Source organism: Balaenoptera acutorostrata, chromosome 1 (assembly GCF_949987535.1).
Source record: "Balaenoptera acutorostrata chromosome 1, mBalAcu1.1, whole genome shotgun sequence".
NCBI lineage: Eukaryota > Metazoa > Chordata > Mammalia > Artiodactyla > Balaenopteridae > Balaenoptera > Balaenoptera acutorostrata.
In genome coordinates, this window is record NC_080064.1 from 114,916,609 (window position 1) to 114,944,318 (window position 27,710).

At 51.8% G+C, this 27,710-nt stretch overlaps 1 protein-coding gene across 5 annotated transcripts in view; it reads right to left on the reverse strand.

Annotated features, from left to right (window-relative positions):
- IQGAP3 (IQ motif containing GTPase activating protein 3) overlaps positions 1-27,710 on the reverse strand; it is a 40,510-nt gene that overhangs the window by 5,337 nt on the left and 7,463 nt on the right. Inside the window, exons 3-33 of one of the 5 annotated variants that reach the window (XM_057557170.1) lie at positions 26,990-27,146; positions 26,269-26,346; positions 25,165-25,241; positions 24,350-24,417; positions 24,147-24,260; positions 23,728-23,906; positions 23,204-23,282; positions 22,467-22,630; positions 21,859-21,946; positions 20,900-21,010; positions 20,086-20,249; positions 18,406-18,563; positions 16,552-16,673; positions 16,286-16,449; positions 14,829-14,919; positions 13,770-13,937; positions 13,538-13,677; positions 13,263-13,433; positions 10,090-10,173; positions 9,861-9,932; positions 9,690-9,759; positions 6,759-6,967; positions 5,895-6,047; positions 5,436-5,599; positions 4,874-5,098; positions 3,866-4,006; positions 2,342-2,426; positions 1,684-1,916; positions 1,183-1,315; positions 985-1,087; positions 243-369 (exon numbers count right to left, since the gene is read on the reverse strand). In XM_057557170.1, the coding sequence (XP_057413153.1) occupies positions 243-369; positions 985-1,087; positions 1,183-1,315; positions 1,684-1,916; positions 2,342-2,426; positions 3,866-4,006; positions 4,874-5,098; positions 5,436-5,599; positions 5,895-6,047; positions 6,759-6,967; positions 9,690-9,759; positions 9,861-9,932; positions 10,090-10,173; positions 13,263-13,433; positions 13,538-13,677; positions 13,770-13,937; positions 14,829-14,919; positions 16,286-16,449; positions 16,552-16,673; positions 18,406-18,563; positions 20,086-20,249; positions 20,900-21,010; positions 21,859-21,946; positions 22,467-22,630; positions 23,204-23,282; positions 23,728-23,906; positions 24,147-24,260; positions 24,350-24,417; positions 25,165-25,241; positions 26,269-26,346; positions 26,990-27,146 (4,092 nt within the window). Of the gene's footprint in view, positions 1-242; positions 370-984; positions 1,088-1,182; positions 1,316-1,683; positions 1,917-2,341; positions 2,427-3,865; positions 4,007-4,873; positions 5,099-5,435; positions 5,600-5,894; positions 6,048-6,758; positions 6,968-9,689; positions 9,760-9,860; positions 9,933-10,089; positions 10,174-13,262; positions 13,434-13,537; positions 13,678-13,769; positions 13,938-14,828; positions 14,920-16,285; positions 16,450-16,551; positions 16,674-18,405; positions 18,564-20,085; positions 20,250-20,899; positions 21,011-21,858; positions 21,947-22,466; positions 22,631-23,203; positions 23,292-23,727; positions 23,907-24,146; positions 24,261-24,349; positions 24,418-25,164; positions 25,242-26,268; positions 26,347-26,989; positions 27,147-27,710 lie in introns of all 5 variants that reach the window. The other 4 variants (XM_057557168.1, XM_057557180.1, XM_057557172.1 and 1 more) reach the window with 4 other exon arrangements.

The following is a 27,710-nucleotide window of genomic DNA, read 5'->3' on the forward strand; positions in this document are numbered from 1 at the left end:
ATATGCAAACAACCGTGTTGCCAATGTCCTAACTATTCCTTTGCCTTCAGCCACAAGACAGAGCAAAAAGCTGAGGCTGCCAGAAGGAAAACAGCTGAGACTGCAGCAAGGGGAAGGCCAGTTAGGCTTCAAGGAGAACTTTCTGAAGGATAAGAGAGCCCAGGGAGAAGGTGGGATGGCCACTCCAGAGTAGCCATCTTACTGGCCTGGGGAGGCTCAGGGGGCCGAGGCTGCTCTCCCACCTCAGAAGCAGGCTCCGGGCATTGGTGTCGTCAGCATCTGTCTCTAGCCCTTCAAACTTGTTGGTCAGTGTCAGGGACACTTCTAGCTTGCTCAGATCCACGTTCCCATCCGCAGCTACGTTTTCCCCTGAGGCAGGTGAGGAAGGAGAGAGACCAGCACACTTACACACGCACAGATGGGGCCATGGTAAATAAATACACTGCTCCATGAGCCCCTCTTCCAGGAAGCTTTCCCACACTGCCCTGCGGCACCGCCCTGTACCCTCAGCCCTGAGCACCAACGGAAGGGCCGTTACCCACAGAGCTCACCCTTGCATTACTGGGGCTGTGCCTCCCCAAGCCTGGAGCTCCCGGCTATCTCCCATCTGTCACCACCTCCACCCTGCCCTTCCACCCCTGTAAGCCAGCTTCCTTCCATTCCACAGCTCCTGAAATCCCCCCTCATCAGAGACACATTTTAAGACCCAAGACAGGCCCTATCCCTCCACGGCTCTCTCGTATGATTTAACTGGCCATTTACATGATGGTACGGGGTCCCCTACTGTCTGTCCACTTTCTCCCTATCAGTCTGTCCATCCCAGGACCAGAGGGAGAGAGGGAGAGCGTGTAACCAGCTTCCTGGCACACGTCCCCGACTGAACACAAACTTGAGGGGGCACGTTCCCATGCCCTGCTCACCTGACTGCCCGCCCCTGCCTGCAGGCCCCTGCCGCCCGCCCCAGCTGTCAAGGATGGCACGCACCGATGAGGTCAGGGACGGTGGGCAGCTCCCCAAGGTCCTCCAGGAGCTCGTGCAGGGGGTCGCAGTGATCAGGGGCGATCCAGTCCTGGTGTTCTAGCAACAGCTATAGGACGGAGGGAGAAAAAGAGATGCAGAGTTTGAACCAGGCCTTCCAGGGCCAGCCCACCTACCCAGCGCCCCCAGGTTGCCGCCCCTCACCCTGTGCGTGTTGACCAGCTCCCCCACGGTGATGTACACCACAGGTTTGGCCACAGCCACCATGTCTGAGTACTCATCCATCGCAAAGCGCTCTTCTGGCTCTGGCACGTGGCAGGCTCGGCAGATGAACCTCCTACCTCCAGAGGAAGATCATGTGAGAGGGTGGGGCGGGTCAGCACCCGCCACATTTCTGTTCCCATCAGCCTTCCGCTGGCCCTCTCCAGTGACTGCTCAAGCCAACTCTGACTCTCCAGTCTCGGCTTCGGCCCTTCTGTGCTGCTCTACCTTCTCTCCCAGTGGTCCCCTCAAGCCAACTTCCTTCAATAGTCCTCTTTTCTCTCCACTGGGGAGTCCTTCCAACAATCTATCCTCCAACCCACTAACCATACTCTTCACCTCTATGCCTCCCCTCCTCATGGAGTTGAGAGGGGAAGTGGTACGTGAAAGAAGATGGGAAAAGGAGGAGAGGACAGGGAGGAATAGGATGCCAGGACCCAAGACCTGAACTTGAGGTGTGTCTCCTCCAGATAGTCATTCAAGACCCGCAGGTGCTGGCTCTCCCTGGAGAAGGCCTTGCCAGCTGCAGCGTGCTGCAGGAGTTGAGCCACAGCCCCCAGGGCGTGACGCTGGGGGGTGGCCAGGGCGCCGCCTGCTGCCATGGCCACAATGTCGAAGGCGTCGGGGGCCACTACAGCCGGGTTCAGGAAGCGGTAGTACAGGAGGTTCCCTACGACCTGAGGGCACAGGATCGTAGAAGCACCTGGGGTCCACCTCCACAGCCCCAGCCCCGCTCTCCCAGCTCACCTGGCTGGAAGAACCACCTGGGTCAACCCCGTTATGGTACAGAAGAGTGAACAGACCCAGAGCAGGCCGGGAACTTGCTCAAGGTCACGCAGCAAACTTGAGCAATAGCTGGGACTGGAACCCAGATCTGACAAGTCCAGGGTTGGCCACTGTTAACTCATGTCCTGGGTGTCTTTCCATCTGCTACCTGAGCCCTGCTGGTGAGCCAGGCTCGATTGACAGGGTGGAGAATATTTTCCTTCTTGGATTTTTACAGCATAGGGTTTTCTGTCCTTTTGTGTCAGTCTGGGGGTTCACAGGCACCATCGGGGCAAAGGAGAGCGCAAGAGGTGGGGGGATGGGAGACAACACTTGCCTTATAGACCTCATTCTCTGTGGCGTCGGGGAACTTCTCTGCCAGAGTTGTCTTCAGGACCTTGGCCACATATCGCATCCCATACCTGGGGGCAGAGCAACAGGTGCGCTATGGCCCTGCCCACCCACCCCGGAGTGAGGGCCTGAGTGTCTGCCTCTCCTTCCCCGGGCTCAGCCACCCCAGAGCTGAGCTCAAGCACTGGCCCTCCCCTATCCACAGCCAGCTCCCTGCTGCCTTCCTCCAAACATCTCTGGGCCTTGTCCCTCCCTCCTGCCCTTATGTCAGCACCCAGGACCAGGGCCCGGTCAGCCACTAAGCTCTCACGCAGCCTCTAGCCTGGCCTGAGAGCCTCTTCTTTGGTCCCCTTTAGTCTCCCCTGGGAAACACCCCAGATCCCAATATTCATCCCGCATTCCCCACAGAGGCACCTTTAGCCTGTACCTTAGGTGTCTGACACCCACAGCCAGAATCCCATCCCAGGACAGCCTGGGAGGCTCTGAGGCTGTTATCACAGAGCATCTATGAAGGGCCTGGTCTGGGCTAGAGGCAGGGGCCAAGGGCACAATGAACTGGAGTAGAAGCATCCAGTCCTGATTCCACCACTAACCAGAGATGTCAGCTTAGGCTGTTTTGCTCCCCTTATAAGTTTGTTCCCTCATCTGAAAAATGGGAATGTTCATTCTATCTCATAGAATCTATCTCATTCTATCTCATATCTCTATCTCATAGGGTTTTTATGAGGATCAAGTGAAATTATGTCTGTGAAAGTAATGGTAGAGTGCTATTCAGACATGCTAGACTTAATTATTATTCCTATTATGGGTGTGCCACCTACAAATTTAATTAAATACCTTTAAAAGCTATTTCCACCTCCTAGGGTGTCAGGGACAGAAGTTTACAGCTCACTGTGTACTTTCCTTTATTAGTCCTAGGACAACCTTTTCTGAATCCTAATTGTAAATCCTTAATCCAGTCCTCCAGGTTTGGGGAGCAGGGCACTGAACTCTGTGGGCTCCCCTCTGCCGCATCCCCACCTTGCCCCGTGCACCACTGAGCCCCAGAAAGGCTGGCTGGCTGAGTGATGATCTAGATGAGGCCCACCTTCTCACCGTTTTCAATCATCTGTTTTTCAAAAAATAATTATTGACTAAATTTTAAGAAAGGAAAGGACTTTTATCAAGTGTTTACTGGTTTGAAGTTTTCTTATTTTTGACTTTGTGGACTGAAGAGTTTTATATTGTCCACCAGTTACACTCAGACAATAATATGTCCCCATAATCACTTGAGGTTCCCCTCTCTGGCCCAGTGATGTCCTGACTGCCCACACAGACCTGCGTGCTGTATTCCAGCGCAAGTCTCTAGCCGGGGCTTTGGGCATTCTCCACCCATCTCCTGAAGCCCCGGAGCACCTCGAGACCAGTTTCCCTTCCTGCTATCATCCTTCAGTATTGCTCTGCTCTCCCCATCGTGGCCTGGCCCTCTTGAGATCCTGTGCCTAGGCTGGTGTGCGGCTGGTGCACATACGGAATTTGGTCCACAGATGAGATGATGGCTGCAAGGAACTTATCGGTCATGGCAAGGAGGTTGCGGAGGGAGATGTCCAGTCGTCTCTGGACCTCGGGGTGGCTCAAGGCCTGCTCTGGGGTGATGTCATAGGGGAGGTGGCTATGGGCAGAGAGAGACAAGGTATCAGCCAGAAGCCCCTCCCATGGCCTCCCTTCCCTGAGGCTCTACCCCCTAAATTCATCTAACAACAAGATCTCATACATACACGCTGAGGGCAGCCCAGCATATGCTTAAGGGGATTAGGCCAGAATAAGAGAAAGGACTCGGAGAGGACTAGAGTGATGTGGGTGGACGAAGAAAGAGATGGAGCACCCAGGGGGAGGTGGAAGAGTGTAGGAGGAAATGGAGGACCTGGAGTCTATGGAAAGATCCTAAGGGGAACCAGAGGAGACCAGGGCCACCCTGCATATCTTTGGTAGTTGTGGTGGTGGGGAAGGCTGGGCCAGGCCTTGCAGTACCCCCATCCTATATGCCTGCGTGCCACCCAGAGAAGCCACCAGCACTGCCTACTCTCCTCAACAGCTCCATTTCCCTAGTACCTATGCACCTGAGTTAATGCCTCCAATCTATAAGGCCAACTTATTTCTCCCACTATCTCATTTGCCTATTCATCCATAAATCTGAATATTCAACTATACTCCTATCAATAAGGAGTCCATATCCCAACTCCCAGTAAACCTGACATATCATTTGCAAGCACTGACATGGCAATTAAACACATTTGCATATTCATCTGTGCTCATTCTATGTTAAGCACACCAGGTCTGGTGTCATTTACAGCAGTTCCATGTTAATTACCAGAGGGGGGTCTAAAGGCTACCATATTTCATCCTATAGGGCTGGTGTCATATTTGCATAAATCAGCATGCTCATTTATATGCCACCTTCAAAGCACACTCAAGCTTCCCCAGTGAGGCCCCAGACTGAGCTGATCAAAGAGAGCTCTCCCTCTGCCCGTCTGCTCACCTGCGCTGCCCTGTCTGGGCCTCGGTCTGGTTGATCCAGCTCTTGTAGAGGTGGACAGGGTCTGTGTGGATGCTGAGCATCTTGTCCTCCAGCACATCCTGGATCACCTTGCCCAGGATCTCCCGCAGGGCACTCTGCCCCCTCCCGTTACGATAGAATCTCACCACCAGCCTCACCACCGTTGGGTTGCCTGTCACCATGTCCTGGGGCTGCTCCACCTTCGACCTATGGGTCAAGAGGTAATTGAAGCTGGTCTCCTGCCTCTGTGTAAAATAGCTGCTTTTCCTTTTGAGATTTTTGGCTCTTTAAAGCCTGCTCTGGTATCCCTCCTGTTAAGGAATGTCTTGTTATCTCTGTCTCGGCCTTTGTGCTAACATGTCAGCGCATGTCCTCCCTGCATGCTGTCCCAGGAGATGGCTTGTCTCCATGGGAGGCAGAGAAAAGAGGTCTTCTGATTCCATTTCTACCTTCAAACCTCAATAAATTGTCACCTTGTGAAGGAGCCAATAGTGGCATCTCTTCACCCATTCTCTTCCCATTCCTTTGCATCTGGAAAACCTACTTGATTTCCTCCTGGAGTGCTGTCTTGAACAACTGGAGCAGGAGATAGGCCTCTCGGCGGTTGGAGGCATAGTTGTATAGACTGAAAATCACTGATTCCATGAACTTGGTGGTTTTGTTCTGCGGCATCTGAAAGATCAGCTTGGCCAGGTAGATGGGTTGAGTCTGTACGCAGTGGGGGAGATAGGAATAGCTGATAATGCACCTTGAGGACTAGTGATCAGATAAAGAAAGGCTTTGCTGATTGGAACTTGGAATAGAGAACACTGTCACACTTTCTGGGGGGTACTGGGAACATTCCAGACAAATGAACAGAGGTAGTCTCTTTCCCTGGGTACAAGGCATTAGGATTGTAGGAAAGAACACCTTACTTGCAGGTAAAGGCACAGACATGAAGGCCTCAAGGTCCCAGACCCTCAGGAGATAGTGGAGATATCTCCTTCCAAAGTCCTCTGCTCACCTGGAGCAGGTAGAAGAGGTGTTGGTAAGCTTCTAGTTTCTGCCGTTTCTCTTTGCTCAGCGACTTTAATCCCTTCTGCTTGTCCAGAACCATCATATCTGACAGCTGTTCCTTATTCTTCTTGGTCAGCTTCTTGCAGTGGGAGACCACTTCCTGCAGGGGCGGGGGAGCGTGTGATACAACCAACCCAGGCCAGCACAGAGCACAGAACATATGGTCTAGAATCAGTGCCTTGAAGAGCCAGGGCTTTCTGCTGTTCAAGGTATTCAAGGAATGAGCCAAGGGAGATAAATAGCTCTAGGGTGAGAAAGGGCCTCCCACTGCCCCGAGACTCCATCTGGCACCTCTGCTGTCACAGGGTGAGTCCCCAGAGAGAAGTGGGTTACCAGACTGAGGCACCATGTCTATTCGTTTCTGCTATTATTTCTTATTAGACTGTTGTACAGATTTGAGGTGGAGATATCACTATAGCACTTCCACCCCGTCATCGCATATTTGTATGGTAATTTACAGTTTAAGGAGCTTTCATATCTATTTTTACATTTGGCCTGGTGAGGTAGGCACTCTCATTATTCCCACTTTACTAATGAGGAAACAGACCTAGAGGTTAAACAACCAGCCCGCAGTCCCATCACTAGGAATCAGCAGAGCCAGCCATTCCAATTTTATGTCCAGTGCTCTTTCTGCTATATCATGTGCCCCAACAAATTACTAGAAGGGCAGAGGACCACTGTACAAGGACCTGAGCCATGTGATAAAATCCAGACATTTAAAAAATATTTGATTAGCAACCAGAGAATGGCCAGCATCACCTCTCCAGGGGCAGCTAGATTTGGGAGAAGGGTGGGCCAGTGGGCCCCTCACCTGCAGGGTGATCCGATTCTTCACCAGCAGGCCAATCTTGATGTCCATGAGATTGAGGTCCTGCTCCAGCTGCTGATTGGACCGGATCTTCCTGACCACCTCTTCCTGGAGCTTCAGCAGCTCTGCCTCAGCCAAGAAGTCCTGGTGGCTTTGATTCAAGAGGTGGGCAAATCTGCGTACCACGCTGAGAGGGGGATGGGGCGCGCGGACTGGCGGGAAGGGAAGAGGCGCCGGGATTAGACATGCCTTCGCTAGAGGCTTCCTCGCCAGCCCCCTTCCCCAGTAATCCCTCCCTCAGTGTCCATTCTGCTGGAGGCTAGCAGGTCCCCAACCCCAGTCCTTTTCTAATTAGTTCTGCCTGCAGTTGGAGGGCAGTGGGCAGCCTCCCAGCCAGTCCTGTCCCTGAGCTCCTTATCTTATAACTAGGGATGACACAAGAGCTGTCCTTCCCCTGCCTGGATTCACCCCCAACCTGGGTCTATCTCGGTGACCTCCCACACCAAAGTCAGAGCCCTAGCATCCTCTGATGATCCGTTTAGGCCCCCCTATTCTGATTCACTCCCCACTCCTGCTGGGCCAACTTACTCATCCTTCATCCCAAGTTCACTTCCACCTATCAGCCTCCACTCAGCCCTGCCTGACCCTCACACAACCCTCCTCCGTCAGGAGTGTCTGCGTCTGGGGAGCACAGATAGAAGGAATGTTCAATGGATTTTATAATATAGGGAGGTCAGAGTTAGAGGGATTCTCCTTGAATCTCTTTTGGAATGATATTTGAGCAAAGAGAAGCCTATGAGCTAAGCTGCCGGGAATAACAACAAAATATCAACTAAGACATATAATGTTCACTATGGAACAGAAACTGTTCTAAGTGCTTTAACATACTTAAAACAACCCTGTGAGGTCAGCCCACTGTAACTTACTGAGGAAATCACTCCGGCACAGAAAGGGTAAGTACGTTGCCCTAGGTTACACAGCTAGTAAGAAATGAAGGAGTCAGATTTGGAGGATAAACAAAACTAGGCCTAGTCCTTAAAGGCAGTCCAGTAAGGGAAGCAGACAAATAAACCACAATTCACTACAGTGTGGTTAGTGCTCTGAGAGGGGCAAGCATGGGGACCTTTGGGAAAGTGAAAGCGGGCCACCAAAGGCCACCTGCGGAGTGAAGAAAGGCTTCCGGGAGGAGGTGAGACCCAACCTGATGTCTGTGAAAAGGAGGTGAGAGGGAGTGCACTTGGCTGTTTTAGGAAGTGCTAGAAGTCCATCATGTCTGTAACACAGTGTGGAGGGCACAGGTGCTGAGGGACAGGGCTGGGGGTCAGTGAGGTCAGAGGTGCAGGGAGAGGTTGGATCAAAGAGTTTTGGAAGCTGTGCTTAGGAGACTGGACTTTATCCCCAGGGCAATGGGGTGTCGCTGACAGGTTTTAAGAAGGAGAGTGACAAGATCATGAGGTTTAATGGACTAATCTGGCTACTGTGTGGAAGACAGATCTTTGAGGAGTGAAGAATGGATGAACCAATGGAAGACAGTTGATGGCATCTTGGATTCACGAGATATAGCACCTTAACTCATTTAATCCTCACAACAGCCATACCTGATCATTATCTCCATTTTATAAATGAGAAAATGGAGGCAATAAAGAAGTTTAGTAACTTGCCTAGGGCCACACGGCTAGTAAGTGGCAGTGCCCTGAGTGGAGCTGGGGCTAATGAAATTGGGAGACAGACCTGGTAAAAACAAGTTCTTCCAGAAAAACTATAAATTAAAGAGAAGAAAAAGAGATCAAGGATGGTCAGGGCAGTGGTATTAATGCAACAGCAAGAGAAAAAACAGAAAAGGCCAGGCTGGGGAGAGGTAAGGAGGGAAAAGCAGCTAGCTGCCCGGAAGCAGATGGCTAGAGAGGGGCAGGTGGTACCCCTGCCGGCAGGACAGGGTGGGAAGATGGACTAAGGAGGTGAAGGAGATGATTCCTGAACAATGTACTCAACCTTGAAGCCCACAGGTGTGGCCTCAGGCCCAGGAAGGAAAGGGGCCTACCTCTTCGGAAACCCACGGGCTGGAGGCAAACCTGGAGATAGACCACTAGTCCGCTTCACCAAAAGGAGGGGGACCTCCAAGGCTGGGTTTCTGGGCTTTAAGAACAGGAGCCAAGAGCAGCCTAGAAGGACCTCTTTAAGGCTTTAGATGTATGCCCAACTACTGGGAGCCATGGGGCAGGAAGATGGAGCTCCCTCAAGCGCTCCTCCTCAAGTTCCCTAGCACTGCAGAGAGGACCCCAGGTACCTCGCCTGGCTTCCTGTGTGTTGGGCCACAGAGGGCAGGAAGTGGAGGAATCATGGGTCAGGGAAGAGGGCAAAGTGGGGGAAGGCTGGAACTCTAGGGAGAGGAGAAAGATCCTTTTCTTTCTTTCTTTCTTCTTTTTTTTTTTTTTTTTTTTTTTTTTTTTGCTTGTGTGGTAGCAACAGGAAGATAATCTAAGACTGGTACAGAGGTACAGACAGAACCTTGTTAGAGGGGCTTTTCCTGTGATGAGGCTATCTCTTACTGGGGTGGGGCAGGGGGGCTTTTGTTACCACCTCTGTTCCACATTCCTGCACAGACAACTTGTACCTTCCCCTTACCCGCTGTGTGGCCCCAGGAGGGATATCTAGACCTCCCTTCCTATCCCTCCCATCAAACTGGGGTATCTGCAAAGGCAGGAGCACATCTCCTCATTCCTCCACCCACCCTGGGTCCTAAGACAAGCTCAAGGTTGGGGATATCAGCTGTTGGTGAGAGAAAAAGGCTTAAGAAGGCCAGACAACTTCTCTAAGGTCCCAGTTTGTGAGCTGTGGGGTCATGTGACTTTCTACCTTGCTAACTGTTGAAAGCCAGGAAACTCGCAAAGACAGACACGTGCACAGACAGAGGAGGGAAGCCAGGCAGTTTACCTAACATCCTGTAGTCATCCCGGGCTTTCCTGGCTCGGAAAAATGCCTGGATCTTCACGATGGAGTTAACCTGCCAGGAACACAGATGGGAAAAGGGTTGCTGGCTGCCTGTGCTCTGGTCTCATGGATAAAGGTTGGATATGGGGACAGGGAGAGTGGGATGACACTCACATTCTTCTGGAAGTAGCCCAGACGCCTCCGGTATCGCCTCCGAGCTGCCCACATCCGGGCCCAAGCCTGGATCTGGGGGCAGAGACACACCGCCTCAGAGCTCCAGGCTCAGGGCCCGCCCTCCAGGCCAATCCAGCCATCTCTAGAGGTCATAGGAGGTGAGGGGACTAAAAACTTCTCAGAGAGTCCTTCAAGAGAGACAGGAACCCACCCAAATCATGATAGCTACCTTGATTACAGCATTCGTGTTTGCTTTTAAATACTGCAACCGTTCCAGGTAAATCTTCCGCTGTCTGTAACCCCGCCAATGAGCCTGAGATCAGAAGGGAAAAAGCGGTAACCCCAGCTGGTCCCTGTTGGCCTGAGAAGCTTGTGGGAAAAGCCTTGTCCTGGGATCTCCAGGGAAGGGGCGGGGGGTGTGGGGAGGCAGGAAAGTAGAGGGGGAAGGAAGGGGAAACTGGCCCTGTTCTCAAAGAACTTCCAACTTCATGGGGAAGACCAAACGTCTGCATGTAGCCAATCATAGCCTCTGCCACACTCCCTGGTTCCCCCCCCACACACACACTCACTCGTGCACCGTGCAATCAAACATACACACTCATGCTAAGCAACACCTCCTCATAGAAACAAGTGTTAAGATAAAAGCGTAAAAGATATTAATAAAGCATACATCTACTCACCAGCTTCACCACAGCATGTACCATAACCCCCCCAACATCCTAATCCACCCACATAAAGACTATCCACACTCTGTCACACACTCCATGGTCTGGAGAGGCACATGGTGGCACGGGTGGAAAGTGTATGCAGGCACAGAGCTGTGTGCCCACCATCTCTGCCAATGGCCATCTGGGCAGCAGGTCGTTCATGCTCTCATAACTCACCCTTCTCTTTACAACTCTACCATTCAGCTCTGAACCCCAGCTCTAAGCAAATCTTCCCTCCAAGGCCCCCGGTAATTCAGCTGTCAGGCTGATGCCCCTCCCCACTGCTAGTCTGCTGCAAAGGGTCTAAATGACCATCTCCTCCATAAGTCACATCCCCTTCGGTCCCTAAGACACAAATCTCATGGCTCCCTTCTGTTTTGGTCTCCTTCCTAGGGGCCTCTTCCCTTTCACCCCAAGCTTGTGTGAGATTAATTTTCCTAAAGTACCACTTAGACCATGTTTCTTCCAGCCCCAAAGTTTCCAGAAGTTCTCAACCATCTGACCCCACACTCCTATCTGTCTACTGATCCCTACTTCCTTAAGGATTTTAACCACCTCAGACATTTCACTTTCTTCTAAACATGCCTTATGATCTTCTGCCCCTGAACCTTTGTCTAGGCCCACCCTCACCTCAGCCCTGTCTCTACCTACTGAAATCCTATCTTTTAGGGAACACGTTAAACATCTCCTGAGAGCTCAGGCCCTGGAGAACACTCTGCCGCTGACATTGCCATGGCTTGGTGCGTTAAGAGCATCTCCTTTCAGACAACTGTCCCTCCCAGCCCCTTCTAAAGCCAGCTCTCTTGGCCAGGCTTTCCCCTAAGACTTACACTGTCCTTCTGTTGGGAAAGGATATAAAAGAGACAGCTTGGCCCCATGATACCAGCTGTCCATCTTGGAGCCTAGAGGCCAGGAAGCCCCAAGTCTGTGCCTTACCTCAGCACTCCTTCCCCTCCTACTCCAGGTACTGCCTGACATATTGTCAGTTGCTGTGGGGAAAGGCAGAGGGGTCTCCTCTCTGCTCTTACCACCTACCCACCCCCACGTGGCTGCTCCTTAAAGAGAAGGCCTCCCAATCCGGATTGGTCAGAATTCAGGACCCTGACTGGGGTCCTGGCCAGGGTCAGACCTCTCAGGAGAGATTAAAGTCTCAACACACCCAAGCTGCTTCGTTTCTGAGTCTCACTCCCCCTAGCTGGAGAGCAGGTAGCCTGGGGCTCTGGGCCCCCTCTCCCTTTCTCTGTCTCCCTGGACCCAGGCCAGAGCCGGCACAGATCCAGGATCAGTAGCAAACTCGCCTTCCGACACTGTGCCCTCTCCCACTGCTGGTGTGGCTTTTCTGCTCCTTAGAGTTGGTGTGAAATTCCAGGCTGTGCTCAGGAGGGAGGAATCCCTATGATTTAGACCACTAAATGCTGATTATTAAGGTTCTGCTTTGAATTCTGGGACCAACGGCCCGAAATTTAACGTCTCATAATGGCTCCCACCAATAAAGTACGCACTGCACTAAGTGCTACATGTAATTTTCCTACTTTACCCTCACAATCAACATGAGGCGAGCACCACCATTATGAATGAGGAAACTGAGTGCTGGAGAGGCTTAAGTAAGGTGCCCAGAAGTAGTAGGACCAAGAGGCAAACTGCAGCCTCTGACTCCAAAGCCTGAGTTCTCAATGACCACTACATGTCCCAGATCATAATCGAGGGCCATTGGCCAGTCTCAGTCTGTGCTTCTGTCTCCCTTGGGGTTCTCTGGTATTATCTCTGCATCCCTACTATCACAATATCTCACATCCACTGTATTCCAGTTCCTGCGATGGGAGAGATGTGATCGCTCACCTGTGTCTCTCACACCCATCTCTCACCCTTGCCCAGTGCCAAGTGGCATCCTTCGCAGATACTGGGCATTTGGAGGTGTTCATTAAATAAAGTCTCTTTACACTGCCAACGTTGCCACGAGGCCCTCCAAGTCACATCTGCCTGAGGAGCTCTGTTTGCTCAGCTCCCACTGTTCCTGGCTTGTAAAGTGCCTGGGCCCGAGGCCTCTCTTCCCAGTTGGCCTCGTGCCCCAGTTACTTGGGGGTTGGTCTCAGAGGCCACACTGGACCATCCACAGGTTGGGAGAATAAAAATGGAAAGGCTGGCCAGAGAGAAAAGGTAGAGTTCTTTCCCTAAGGGATTCCACCTCTTTTCTGTTTAACCACCACCACCTCTTCACTACTCCTTTTCTAGGCAGGAAGTCCTCCTGGGGTCTATACCCTGAGGTCTCACTAAATCTTTTACTCTCCCCCTGGAGAAGCTAAAAAGCACCTCTCATACCCTCTGGATGGTGAGGATGATGCCAGTAACCAGCATTTATACCATGCTCTTGCCTATCTGCCAGGTACTGTTTACATGTACTTTAGATATTACCTCAGAACAACCCTATAAGGTGGGTGCTACAATTTCCAGATTCCTAGTTTTCAGATGAGGAAACTGGGAGAGAGTAAGTAACTTGTTGAGGTCATGCAGCTAACCTGGTGGAACGGGGATTCAAACCCAAGTAGTCTGGGCTCCAGAAACCATGCTCTTAACCACTACTGTTCAGAGGCCAAAAGATCATCCCAACTCCACTCAGCAAAAAGTAAGTAGGGAGGAAACCCTGAAGCTCAGATATGTCCAGGCCCTGAAGCCTCAGATGGCCAGAGCCTGCTACCTGGATTTTGATGATTGCTGGGAGCCAGGTCCTCAGAAAGTGGGAACGTTCAGCAAACTTCTGCCGAACGAGGAAGCCGCGGAGGCGGGCCTGGAGCCGGATAATGAAGCCCACATTGGCCTTCCAGAGCTGTTGGCGGTCGTGGGCAGCGGTGATCTTGGTGACGACCAACTGCGGAAGTAGGAGAGAGAGCCTTTGATGTCCTGGTGGGTGGGAGCCTCTCCCACAGGAAACTTCCCATCCATGAGGCCCCTCCTTTGCAGGGGCCCACCAACCTGGATCTCCTCCCGAGTCAGGTGGGAGGTGTTGAGGCGGCAGCTGGGGGGTCGCTCCCAGGTCCCCTGGAAGGTCTGCAGATGGAAGTAGTAGGCGGTACCATCCTTCATGTCATGTTGAACCCAGAGCGCTGTATCCCCTAAGCAGAAACCAAGTAAGCAGAGAAGGCTCAGAGGAGGCTAGAGGTGGCTGAGGCATGCAGAGAAGGGAGGGGCATGGTAAGGCCACTACCTGGGCGCCGCTTCTTTGCCATGGCATCTTCCAGGACTCGCTGGTACCCATCAGCACAGTCAGGAACCACCCATCGGAGGCCCACGGAGGGGTTCCTTAACACCCGTTCTGTCTGGGCTGCCTTGCCCTCCTTGATGGCCTGATTGATGGCGGCCACACCAAGAGCCACTAATAGGGGCATTGGGAGGAAGTGGTCAATCTTTCCCTGAGCCCCTCCCAGAGGCCCTGTCCTGTCTGTTGGGAAGGGATCCAGAGAAGAAGGACACAAAACCACTCTGCCTGATGGAAGGGACAAGGACATCCCAGGATGGACACAGATGAAAAGAAGCAGCATGCAGCTGTGCTTGGAGGAAAAGGTAGCAATCAAGGAAGGCTTCCTGGAGGAAGGCCGTGTAGGGCTGGGCTGGGGCTTGGTAAAAGGAAAGTCAGCTTGTACAGAAGCTCCAGGGCAGGATATGGTCAGAGAGCCTCAAGACAGTCTTTTAGGAGGAGAATAAAGTCCAAGAAGTGGGGGGAGTTGATGCAATCCCTGCCTTCCAGTCACTCACAGACAGACAGATGGACAGATGGACTCCAGACACTGAAAACTAACACCATCCGCACCCCACACCACAAATAACACCAGTGTCTATTTGTACTCACCTTGCCTAGTTTTCCTCAAAGCCAACCCCTCTTCGCCAACTTCAAGACTAAACATTCTCTAACCAGAGCTGATTGTTGGAACCCAGACTCAAGCTACCAGTAGAAAATGGGATGGGTTTTTGACCCCCACGTGGTTTCACATGCTTGCATTGCAGGAGGAAAGTGTACACAGGAAGGCACAGAAGGAGGCAGTGGGTGGACTATGGGCTCTCGACTCCTGAGGATTTCCTGCCCGGCTGACTGCTAGGAAATCCATCCTACGGTCAAAGCACCAGCCCTGTTCTCATTCTGGCCTGCCTCCCCAAAGAGGTTGAAACGGAGAAGGAGGTGACTGGGGAGGTTCCCACTGAGCCCACATCTCCTCGCCTCCCCCAACCCCTCTCCCCTCCATTCCTGCCCCCACCCCCGCCCATTTACTCCTCTGAGCTGTGTTTGTGTCCTGGTTGGCTCTAACCACTTCCTGGCGGATCTCTTCCAGCCATAGCACAGCTCCAGGATCCCCTGTCACCTGGTAAATTGAGAGAGATGGGACAAGATGAGAGCCCAGGCTGGTCTCCCCAAGCCCAGCTGCCCAGGGGAGCCAAACTGCAGGCCCACATTGAGAGCCACAGGGTAGCAGTCTCCGCTCCCCTCTGCCTACCCTGCGTGGGCATGGCCTTGTGGCTTCCTTGGACAGCTGCCAGTTCACAAGGCTCTTTCCTACCCTGCTTTCAGGCCAAGCATCAACTCGGCTTGGCCACAACACCCCCAGAACCCTCTTAAACCCTCAGCATCCACCACCCTCTCAACAGCTCACGTCCCTGCCCTTGTGCCTCAGTCATGTCCAGGGAGAGCCCACGCCGGAGGCCCTACTTACCTGCCCCTCCTCCCCATTCCTCTATGCCTCAACTTATGGCTTCTTGGGCCCATCTGACCCTGACCTCCACCCTCTCCTTCCCATTCCTCTCCACGCTCCTCTGCCGCACAAGGCAGTGGGAAGATTGCATGTGACCACGGGTCAAGTGAGCCTGTGCCTGCCACGCTGTCAGGCTTGTTCCCTCCCTTGCTTTAGCCAATCCCAACCCCAGACTCTACTCCCTCCCAGCTCTCCTCATTAATAGAGTGAACGTTCTAAACTAACATTTTATTGAGCACTGTGTTCCAGGCAGTGTTACAAAGCACTTTCTTATGAACTAAAACTTGCAAAGCACATAAGACAATGCTCGGGAACAGAGTTAGAACTCCATCAACCTTAGCTAGTACTCCTGTCATATTACCTCACTTAAACCCTATAACTCTGAGACAAGTTCACTATTATCACAAGCTTGTAGGTGAGGGAACTGGGGCCCAGAGAGGGTAAGTAACATGTGCAGGGTCAGGTGCCAGGATGCAACCTGGAGTTGGATGCAACCTGGACAAGGATGCAGGAGTCCTTGTCCTCAGCCACTCTCTACGCTGCTGCCTGCTCTGGATGTTACAGGTTTAAAACCCTGCCACATTCTTCAATTCACTTGGTTTTTAACCCTCATTCCAGTAGGTAGGTAGGACCAGGGCATGTAGTATTTTACAGATGTATAAGGAGAGCTCAGGGATGTTAGGGAATTGCTGTAAGTCACATGGTCACTGAGTGTCAGAGCAGGGAATCCAGTCTGGGTTTTCTGGCTCCCAGACCTGTGCTCTTCCCACGCACAAGGCCCCCACCATTCGCTCTGTGCTGGCAACCAGAACTCTGCCCTTCTTCCCCCAAGGCCAGATCAGAACCCCCACTGCCTCGCATCCCCAGAAGGGACAGTGTCCATCAGACTGGCTTTCCCAGGGTGCATACTGGGCACAGCTCTACCCATAGGGGATATTCTTCCTGCTCTGGTGACCAACCCAGCCAGCCCAAGCCTCACCTGGGCCTTCTGCTTTTTGGCCGCCACGAGGAGGAGATGGTACCGAGGGGCAACAGGAAGGCTGACATCGTCCAGGCCAGCCGCAGGAAGCAGAAGGGAGGAGAGGGTCTTTTCAGGGTTGTTCTGTTCCAGAGCCTCATTGATGAGGCTGACCGCAAGGACCTCTGGGAAAGAGAGATCTAGGTGGGCACAGGGCCCAGACTTACGGCTAAGGGATGGGGCTGTCCGCATTGGGCCATCTTCCCCCAGTCCTGGACTCCACTCACGATTGGTCTCTTCCTGGATCCGGGCGTTGACCTGACTCACGGTGGCCTGAAGATCATTCCAGCTCAGGAAGGCCCCATCCATTCCATGCACCTGTTGCAGCTTCACCAGAGTATCAAAGTACCTGGCAGCAAGGTGAGCGAGAATGAGGGGGGTAGTATGTGCATCATCAGCCAGAGGTCAGGGGAAACTTCTGGACTACTTTCCTCACTTGACCTCCAGGACGTCACATTCTCCTGGTTCTCGTCTCGCCTTACAGGTTGTCCTTTCTAAGTATCCTCTGCTGGTTCCTCCTTCACCTCTAAATGTCGGAGCATCCCAAGACCCAGTCTTCAGGCCTCTTCTCTCTCCATGCTCACATCCTAAGTGATCTCACCTAATCTCATGGCTTGAAACACCACGTTCTAATGACTCCAAAAAGTACACCAATAGCCCATTCATAAATGCCAGCTGCCTGCTCGGCATCTCCACGTGAATGCCAAAAATCACCGCAAGCCCAGCAGCAAACATCTAAACTCCCGATCCCCCCCATTCAACCTGCGTTTCCCACAGTCTTTCCCATCTTGGTAAATGTTTACTCCAACTTCTCAGGCCAAAAATCTTGGGAGTCATACCCGTCTCCAGTCTCTCTCACACCCTATATCCACCACATAACCAAATCCTGTCAGTTCAGCTATCAGAATATATCCAAAATCTGGCTCCTTTTCACCACCTCCACTGCTACCGCCCTAGGCCAAGCCTCCATCAACTCTCGCCCAGGTTACTCCAATAGACATTTAACAGGTGTCCCTGCTTCTTCCCTTCTAACCCTGTAGTTGATTCTCGGCACAGCAGCCAGAGTGATCCTGTTAAAAGTAGGTCAGATCACCTCCCTCCTCGCTCAAATCCCCCCCCCGTGGCTTCCTTCCTCACTCAGAGTAAAAGCCAGAGGCCTACATGATCCAGCCTCTGCAACTTCTTCTCCCATTATTCTCCCTCCCTCCCTCCACTCCGCCTCGTGGCTTCCTTGTGTTCTTTGAACACACCAAGGACACTTCTTTTTCAGGGTCTGTGCCCCAGACAGCTCATGGACATCACTTATGCCCTTTAGGTCTCTCTCAAAATGACCCCCCTACCAAAGAAGGCTTCCATTGGTTCCATACTATGTAGCAGGGACAAACTGCCCTTACCATGTCCCCACCCTTTATCTACTTTGCCCTGTTTTTTTAACCACCATAGCTCTTCTAATCATTTGACATGTTTATTTTTTGTCTGTCTCCCTCTACTAGCACATAAGTTAGATGAGAGCAAGGAACTGTGTTTTGTTCACTGTTGTTTCCCAGCACCTAGAATAGTACCTGGCAGGACTTACCTGGTGGAGCAGTGGTTAAGAGTCCACGCTCCCAATGCAGGGGGACTGGGTTCAATCCCTGGTCAGGGAACTAGATCCCATATGCATGCTGCAACTAAGAGTTTGCATGCCACAACTAAGGAGCCTGCTGGCCACAACTAAGGAGCATACGTGCCACAACTAAGGAGCCCGCGAGCCACAACTAAGACCCGGTGCAACTAAATAAATAAATAATTGAAGAAAAAAAAAAGTAGTATCTGGCACATGAGTGAGTACTCAAACCTTTGTGATAAAAGATTAAATAAATGGAGGAAAGGGGAATGACTGTGAACCCACTCACTCCCAGGAGAAACACAGGCCAGGGAACTAACTGCAAATAGACCCAGAGGGTGGGCCTGTGCCGGAGAACAGGGCATCATGCAGAAGGCTAGTCTCCGAGCACAAGAACTTGGACTCTTGGCTACATTCCCTCCATCACCCACGCATCCCCTCTCTCAACATGCGGCTAAACCTTAACCTTTCTCACCGTTGAGCATTCTCTCCTTCCACCTCGGCCAGCCCTGTGGCGGGGTTCACCAGACTGCTCCAGAAGCTGCTGGCATCCCTGGCCTCCAGAGCTCGGTTGATCAGGACCACGGCTGAGAGCATCTCCACGGCCACGAAGAGCTCCTCCTGGCCAAGCTCCTACAACAGAGGGAGGGCTGATTCCCTAGCGGGCTGGTGAAGGGCCTCAGGGGTCTGCCTGCCATCCTGCCCCCAAGACTCTCCCACATCCCAGAGTCTCTGTCTAAAAACACCTATGGCCTAATCCATTCACTAATAATTAATCATACTTAATACTTGAGAATGCTTACTATGTGCTCAATGTATAAGTACTTCGTGCACATTATCAGTTAACTTTCATAACAAGCCAAAGAGGTAAGTATTGTTAATATCCCTATTTCACAGATGAACCCATAGTCAAGTAATATAAGTTAAAGCTAACTGCCAGATACCAGAGCCCACATTCAACCAGTGAGTTCTACCTGCTCCTTTCTGGTCCCTACCACACACCAAGAACTGCACTAGGCCCTGGGCACACTGAGAGCAAGATTATGTGGGCTCCTCAGTGCTGTACTACACACCCAAGGGCCACTTCCCTGCCCAGTCTTCTCCTCCTTCTCAAATATCTGCTTGTGCTGTTCCCTGTCTGGAGCACCCTTCCTGTCCTCTACAAATAGAATGCTGCAAATAATAATAATAATAATAATAATAATAATGATGATGATAATGGCTAAAAATTTCACGCCAGGCTCACTTCTAAGCACATATGTTAACACATTTTATCCTTACAACAATCCTATGAAATAAGTATATTATTGTTCCCATTTTATATATGAATTGAGGGGCAGAGGAGGTAAATAGCTTGCCCAAGGTCACGTAGCTAGGAAGCAGTAGAGCTGAAATTTAACTCAAGCATTCTGGCTCTGAAGTCCACATTAGTCGCTATGCTTTACTTCTTAGGACTTATTTTATGCTTCCTTGTACTATAGTCTCATACATTGAGACCATGCACTTCCTGAGTGTCATGCCTGGAGTCGATGCTGTATAAAGGCCTGCTGTGGTTAGGATTCTTTATTGAGTCTCCTCTCTTCCGAGAAGCCTTCCCAGACTTACCCTGAGCTCTGCCCCATCCATTTCCCTAGTGTGAAGTCATCTCCCATTTACATCATCTACTCCTCCCTGTGTCTCTGCCTGGACCCTCGGGTGTATTCTAACTCCTCCAACAGGCTGGGAAGTCCCTACAGGAGGGCCCTATCACCTCACCGTCAGAGAAGCTGTACGGACAGGGGGAGGTGGGACAGCAGAGTGGTTAAAAACATAGGCTTCAAGTATATTCAGCTTTGCATGCACTCCCAGCACTGCCAGCCACAGCTGTTTTGGGCAAGTTACTTAACTTCTGTATCCGTTTCCTCATCTCTAAAATGGAAATAATAATACTTACCTCATAGGGTTCTTTTAGGATTAAATGAGTGTTTAAAGCAGTGTTTGCTCAAAGGTATTCGCTATTATAATACACTCAGGATGGCAAGGATGGTAGCCCACCTCCCACTCCTAATCTCTTGCCAGCATCTAAGGGTGCCCTCATGGGTGCTCTGGACTGACTGCTCTGATCCCTCCAGCTCCTTGGGAACCCAAGAGCTGGATCCTCATTTCTAGGGCTTACCCCCTGCTGCTGCCGCTGGAGCACTGCCAGCTCCTGCTGGTACACAGCTGATGCAAAGGGGTACACTGGAGGCAGCTGGGCTTCCGGGCACATCAGCTCCTTCACGGTGTCAGCTGCCACGCCCCTCCGGATGGCTTTGTTGATCCTCTGCACAGCCTGGAGCACTGCAGGGGAGGAGGGAGAGGCTGTACAGGCTGGGCATCCTGTGCTATTTCCACTCTCCTGGCTAACTAGGTTCTGCTGGTGATCTCTGAGGGGAAATGGCTTTGAACCTCTGCTAGGTTCAAAATGCGTTTCTAAATGTTCAGGAGGGAAAGGGGTTGGGTCGCTTTAAGAAGAGGCTCCGGAAGAAGCAATTTGTCAGGCCTAGAAGTTGAGTAGCTCAGCAGGTGGCTGTCATAGCAGAGGTGAATTCCTAGGGTGGTGAGCATAAGATTGACAGGAGGCTATGTAGCACAACTAAGATGAGGTTAGTCAAGGGGCTCCAGGGACCAAATCTTGATGACAGCGCAGAGGAATAGGGAACTAGCTCCAAGGTGGAGCCATTTGGGCTGCAAAGGGCGAGAGCAAGCTAAAAACGGGCCCTGGTGTATCTATGTAGTTTTAGTTTTCAAATGCTGGGGCTTATAAAATGCCAAGCAGATATGGGCATTGACATCAAGGAGCAAAAAATCCACTGGGGGAAAATAAGGATACAAAATTACCTACACTGCATTGCTGTCACTGCTATGTGAGAGGTACTTCCCCTCCCCGCAAATCCACTGGCAGCGCGGGGGAGGAGGGATTCTAGGGGGAGAGAGGAGGAAGATCTCACAGAGGAGGAGGCATTTGAGGCAGCTCTGCAGGATATTTTCATCTGCTTTCCACTGGTGAAAACGTGGGAGAACTGTAATCCAGAGGACCAGAGGCCTGGCAGTGGGCAAAGCTGTGGGCAGTCAAGGAAGAACAGGTCATCTGACTCAACTGGGCCGGTGCGATGTGAAGAGAAGGGTTGGGGGAGACATCTGGAAGGTCTCACCTACCATGCTGAAGAGATGGGACTAAAGTCTAGGAGAAATATGGAAGAACCCATGAAGGTCTGAAGATGTTCAACAAAGAAGCTAAGATCAGATCTGTGCTTGAGCGATCACTCTGGCAACAGCAAGGAACTGAGTGATAAGCAGGCAGTTAGCCAGGAGCGGCCTGGGGGCTCCATGAGATAGCCACGGAGAGCCCTGCCAGACAAAGGTGAAGGGCGACTGGGCAAGTCCAGTCGGAGGCAAGCGTTCGTGCCAGGTGTGGTGTCCACAGGCTGCTGCGTGGCGCCTTGGCACTCTACTTCTCTTCACACCTGCTACCCAGATTGATCCCCTTGGAGGGAGACAATCGCCAACCCACATTCTTTTAATAAAGAATTATACTTGTATTTCATGTTTTTAAGGGAAACTGAGCTGGATCATGAGTTTCTCTCTCATCTGGGCCATCACTATATTTCAGAAGCCAAAGGAACTCAACCAAGTTGAGACGGTCAAAATACAGGGGAGGTGCCTAGAAGGAAACTGCCTGCCCTAGAAGTCCAGCCTGGTGCAGTACTGACTGTCATTGCCTCCAGGGCCTTAATGAACTTACCTGTAGCATCCCCCCAGGCGGCCAGGAATAGGGCACACTAGGTGGGGAGCTGGAAAATCGGGCAGCAGTCTACCTTGCTCTACACAGAGGCTGGCAAAGGAGTTACATGCTCTCCCAAGAGCCAGTGATACACCCAGACCAGGTCTCAGTCTGGAGACGACTTACTGGCTTGCTCCTGATCACCCTTTATGTTGGCTGCAGCCACACCAGCTTGGACCTCCTCCTTTTCCAGAAGCTCCACCAGGCCCAGCTCCTGCAAGAGGGAAGAGATGCAGTAGAAGAGAATCCTCCTGGGACCATGAACATACTTCAGGAGCTGCCAGCATGAGCCCCAGGTCCACCCAGTCGCCCACCCTCAATCCCACCTCTCCCCTTTAGGCAGACTAGCCTGGCCCACCCATCCCTCAGAACTCATCTCTAACCTCTGGCTCTTTCTTACCCAGCAAGCATCTGAAATAACAACACGGGCAACACAAATATAGTGTCAGGGGGAAAGTCAACAGCATTGAAAATAAGACTGCTAACTTGAGGTCTCAATTCAGCAATGGGGGAGCATATCACTGCCTACTGGACTGCCCCTGGGTCCCCCCCAGTCAGTATGAGAGATTCTCAGAAGGCAGAAGCTGATCAGTCTGGTCCATTAGGCTTTGGGGTAATTTAACCATTTAAACATGTAGTCAGCACTTACTGAATACAAAGAATTGACAGTGGTGAGGCCCTCCCCCATCCTAGAGTCAGATAGAGGAGGTAGCAGGTCATAGACAGAGCCTGACCTGTGCTTTCTGCTCTCTGTCTGAGCTCAGCTGTTCCAGGTACCAGTCTGCAAAGTCTCTGCTCACTCCTTGCAGGGCCAGGACAGGGTCTTGAAGGGCCTCAAGCAAGGCCTCAGGGCTCTGTCTTTCCAGGGCATCATCAACAACTTCTAGAGCCCCATGGACTGAAAAGACCAAGACTCCATAATGGATAGTGAGAAAGCCCACCCCTTAACATCCCCAGTTCAGCCCTCTTCCTGCCTGCCCAGGGTTACCCTCACCCCTGCCCCCTGAGCTCCTAGGGCCCAGCCCAAATTCTTCAGCTTGATCTTCACAGCCTTCCCATCTCACCACCCATACCTTGAGGATATCCTGACCTAAAAAGGCAGAGGCACACTCCATCCTGGGCTTTCAAGCAGCCTCTCCTGCCCTGATCCCCTACCCCCATCCATTCTCCAAACTCTCTTCTTGAAGGACCCCAGACCAACTGCCCCCAGGACCAAGAGCTGAAAAGCCTGCCCCTTTGCCTCTGTCCACTCTATGGATGTCCATTCAAACAGAAGCCCCCTTGACAGCGACCACTTCTCCAGACATTAACAGACGTAAAACAGAGCACACACAGCCTTGACTTTGATCTTCCCTTGAAATAAGTGTTGGCCCAAGTGAGGTCATGGGCCTTCTGGCCTGAGAGAAGCCAAGCCCAAAACTCCCTAGGCGGGGGCTTACCCTTCAAACCCCTCCTGGCCTTTCTCTCTTACCATTGACATGGTTGATGTTGCCCTGGATTTCAGCCTGAGTTAGGTAGCAGTCATAGATGTCCTGGCTTTCTCCATCATTCTGCAAAAACTACATTGAGAGGGGAACCTGGGAAAACCAATTCAATCTTTCTTACTCCTCCCTCCCTGTCTATAACTATTTCTTCTTCTGGGGGTCTTCCCAAGGCCAAAGGTCAGTCTGGTTGGAAGGAATCTGAGGAAATCGTGGGATCTAACCCCCTGGCACTGACACAGTTAAGTTGAACTACCCTTTGGAATCTCCAGTCTAATCTCATCCAGTTCTACATTCCAATCCCTCAGCCCTGCCCCAGAACATTTTCCCTTATCTTCTCTTTTGAATTCCCATTATTCTCCTGAGTTCCTCTCCTGTTTCTCAAAAATAACTGACAAGTTGGTTTCTCTAGGCAACTTTGGATTCCGAAGACAGGACAAATAGGAGTCCTGGTTTCACTCGCGATTTTCCAGGCCACCCAGCTTTTCGGCCCCTGCCATCCAAGGCTCCTTACGCGGTTCCTGGCATTGGCAGCCTTCTCCATCTTGGCCTGGGCCAGCAGCTCCTGGTAGATGGCTGCCAGAGGCTCTCGAAGATTCCCCAGCAGAGCACTGGGATTCTGCAAGGCAGCCAGAGTGTCCTTGACCACTCCTCGCTCCACTGCCTCATTGATGGCAAGAACAGCTGCATGGACTAGGAGGGGACATGAAAACAAGGTCAGGATGCCAGAGCAAACCCCAGTCCAGCTACAGCATAACCAGCTGCAGACCACTCTGACATTATCCCCTTTTTCCATCCATAAGGGCCAGGCAAGCCAGGTAGGCTGTTGGCCCTGCCTATGATGAGAAGTATCCAGGATTTATGCAGGGGCTATAAGGTTCAGAGTCCTCCCATACTCACTGAACTACCCCAGCAGGGGGGCCTGGTCTCTACCTGCAGCCTCATCCACCGAGAGTTCATTGGCCAGGATGCCCCCGATCTTGCTGAAGGCAGGCAGCTGGAGGCCATATTTAGCTAGTTCAGAGGCCATGTTGCTGAGTTCCTCAGCTGCAATAATAGCACAGATGCCCTTCATCAGGCCCGGAACCCCCAAGACCTGCCCAGACTGTGGCGGTTGGGGAAGGAGCTGGGCTTACCTGTGAATTTCACTTTCCCATATAGATCATGTATCTGAGGGGCCAATCCCAGCCGGAAGAGGAAGAGACTAGGAAAGAATGGAAGGCATTGGGGCCTATTCATTTTCACATGCTGCCTATAATAGGTTTGCAGGAGATACTATGGGGACTTGGAGATGAAGACCATACAGCGCCTGCCCACAAGTCATCCCCCATTCACAGGGAGAGATGTTATTGTAAGTCGGCACAAGGCAATGCTATAGCAGAAAAATAAGATGCTGTAGGAGCTCTGGGGGGATTGCGAAGGCTTCACAGAGAAGGACACATTGCAGTGGCAGGTCACTGGATGGAGATGGAGGATGGAAAGGGCATAACAAGCAGAGACCCGCTAAGCTAAGGCACAGAGTCCTCAAAGGATGTGGGAAATGAAGTCAGGAAGGGATGACATGATGGACATAGGAACTGGTCAATTACTTTCTATGATTTAGCCAACTGGTTGCTGATGGCTGGCTGCGAGTAGGACCAAATAGCCTTCTCCATTCACACTGACGGCATGTGACACTTCTGATGCATCCTAATCTGACTTCCTTGCACCGCAGTCACAAGCTGAACACTCTTCCCTGCCCGCTCTTTCCCTTCATCCACACAGATCACACATAAATGTGCCCTCCAGCATGCACATAAATCTAAACAAAACTATGTAGATCAAAAATGTCACTCTGAGAAGTGTTCCCTGTGGTCTATCTTCCATCCTCCCTGCTGCAATGTTTGTTGCTGTTGACCGTTGGTTGCATCCACCTAGAGGAACCTGGATGACAAAAGTCTTGGTCTCTCACCTGAGTGCATGGATGCAGTAGACCACCCGGGGCATGTTCTTCTTGTCATAAATGTCCGTGGTCTCTGGGAAGAAGGTCTAGAGGGGAAACCAGCCGATTACTGCCATCGAAGCCTTTGAAGCAGCACCAGCTATGGAGAGAGGGGCTGAGGAATGGGTCTTCCTCTCTGACCTGGGGTGTATACTCCTTTGCTGCCTGGGGCTTCTGGGTCAATCTCCCCAACTCTTTACAGTCAGCACTGCATCCACGCACTCAGTGTAAAAGAAAGGCACTGGGGACACATACTAAGCCAAGACCCAGCCACGGACACACAGCCCCAGATTAACCAAACACCAGACAAGGCTATCAAGGCTATAGGACGCAGGCCACATGCTCCAGGAGAAACAGGCCTCCTGTTCATCCTACAGACACAGCCAGCCTGTGCCCCTCACCTTGGACTCTTGCCAGAAAGGTGGCATGCTGGGAGCTGGCCATGACTCCACAAGGGGCCTAATGAAACACACACTGCCAAGGACCGCAAAGGGTCAGGGCATGCCATCCCTGTCTTCAAGCCAGAGGTCTCTGATCAGTGGGCGCCCCTCTAAGAACTGAGTAACCCCAGGCATGATTTCTCATGCCACTTGGCGACTGTAATGAGGTTTATGTGATCTTCCTGACAACCTTATAAGGAAGACAGGGGAGGGATTACTATCCCCATTTTACAGATGAGAAACAAACTGAGAGTCAAAGAGTGAGAGGACATGCAGCATGTGTCCAGCTGGGGTCCTGGCCTAGGCTTCCAAGTCTACCACCTTGGGATGTGGTGTGTCCTTGCTTCACGCTATGAAATTCTGGTGGAAAGATGGCTGGCCAACGTGAGGCCCACCTCCTGTGTTATATAGGGGCCTCACTGACTAATGGGAACAATGCATCCTGGGCCAGGTTGCCTTCACCTCCCTTCACTTCCCTTACCCACAAGGAAGTAAAGACAGAGACCAAGTAACATGGTTCAAAGACATACAGCCTCAGGGAACTTAAACTCTTAGATTAAGTTCATTTGTGTGGTGGAGGTGCGGGTGCTGGTGAAGAGCAAAGATGAACCCCAGTCTTGAGACCCTATGTTACCGAAGGCAGACCGATGTGGGCTACTGCAGACAGCCAAAAGTTGATGTTGTCTGTGTGACGGAAATGCAAGCCAGTTGCCTAAAAGGGAAGGAAAGAGAAGGGAATCTATTTCCACAGTTCTCAGGATTCCCTCTGGGTAGAGCCCAGACGACAGCTTGAAGATTCAAGGGGTAGGGGCAGAGGACCCTGTCCTATGGATTTCCCATCCCCCCAGGACAGAGACACAAAGACAGAGAGAAACCACCAGGGATGGATGACCCAGTGGGTTATTTGGGAAGGATGGCACAGGGATGGGATTAGCAAGCTAGTAAGGCTTCCTGGAAAAGGGGAGTCCGGAGCTGGGATGGGAAGGAGAGGCGGGTTGGGTTGACTAGAGCACAGGGAAGGGGCAGCATGTCCTGGAAGTAACTTCAAAGTGGCAAAGCTTACAAGCCTCTGAGTGTAGACTGTGGGTAGAAAAGTCTGCTTGGAAGTTCTCATATCAGAGGCATCTCAAAGCCCACCTAGCAAATGCCCCTTGCTGCTAAGCATAGTACACACCGCCCGGCTGCAAGACACCAATCGAAACCCGTTGTTCCAGTGCAATGATTACTAGCACCCTTTTTATCCTCAATAGTACCCAGGTTTGGACAATAAATTATATGGTCACCCCACTCTCACAACTTTGAGAACAGATAGTTTGAGAGGAAGAAGGTAGAAAGTAGAGAACTCTGCTCCCCACCTGGTACCGTAGCTGCTCCACGTCATAGATCTTCTTCAAGGGAACCACAGAGGGTGCAAAACAGTGGCCCAGCTTGGCTAGCAGTACTCCGTTCCGGAGGCTCTCCTCCAGCTCCACAGGGGAAGGAAGCTCCTCCTTCAGGCAGGCCTCCATCCAGCTGAGAGCATAAGAGCAGCTTCTCACCCCCTCTGGCAGGCCACAGCACTTCATTCCAACCACAAGACCTTCCCTCCCTCCCTCTCTCCCCCTAAGCAGCCTCTCACTCTCTCCTGCCTCCTGTTCCTGCCCTACTCCCAACTCCCCTCTCTGCCCATTGCCTGGCTGTTCCCACCTTCTCCCAAACTGCCCCGAACACCGGGATTGGCCTATCCTCAGCCCCCACCCACCCTATACATCTTCCCTGACAGATACTGAAGCTGCCCATCTTCAGTGAGGCTTAAACAGGCTCTTACCTGTTACATGATATAACCTCTCACTCAGTCTGGTTATGCATTTGGCTGTTGAACCAAATTGTACCTGCTCACTTCTCTTATTCTGCATGTTCTGAGAACCCAGGTATACAAAGGTCATGTCTACACAGCCCATAACCCAGCTTTGATGATGATAAGGGGAGTAGGGAAGCCCCAGGGTTGAAGCGAGGGGAGCAGCACAAAGGGACAGAAAGGTCACAGCCCTTCGAATCAGAAGACTTGCTTTCCACACCATCTCCCCCACATCACCT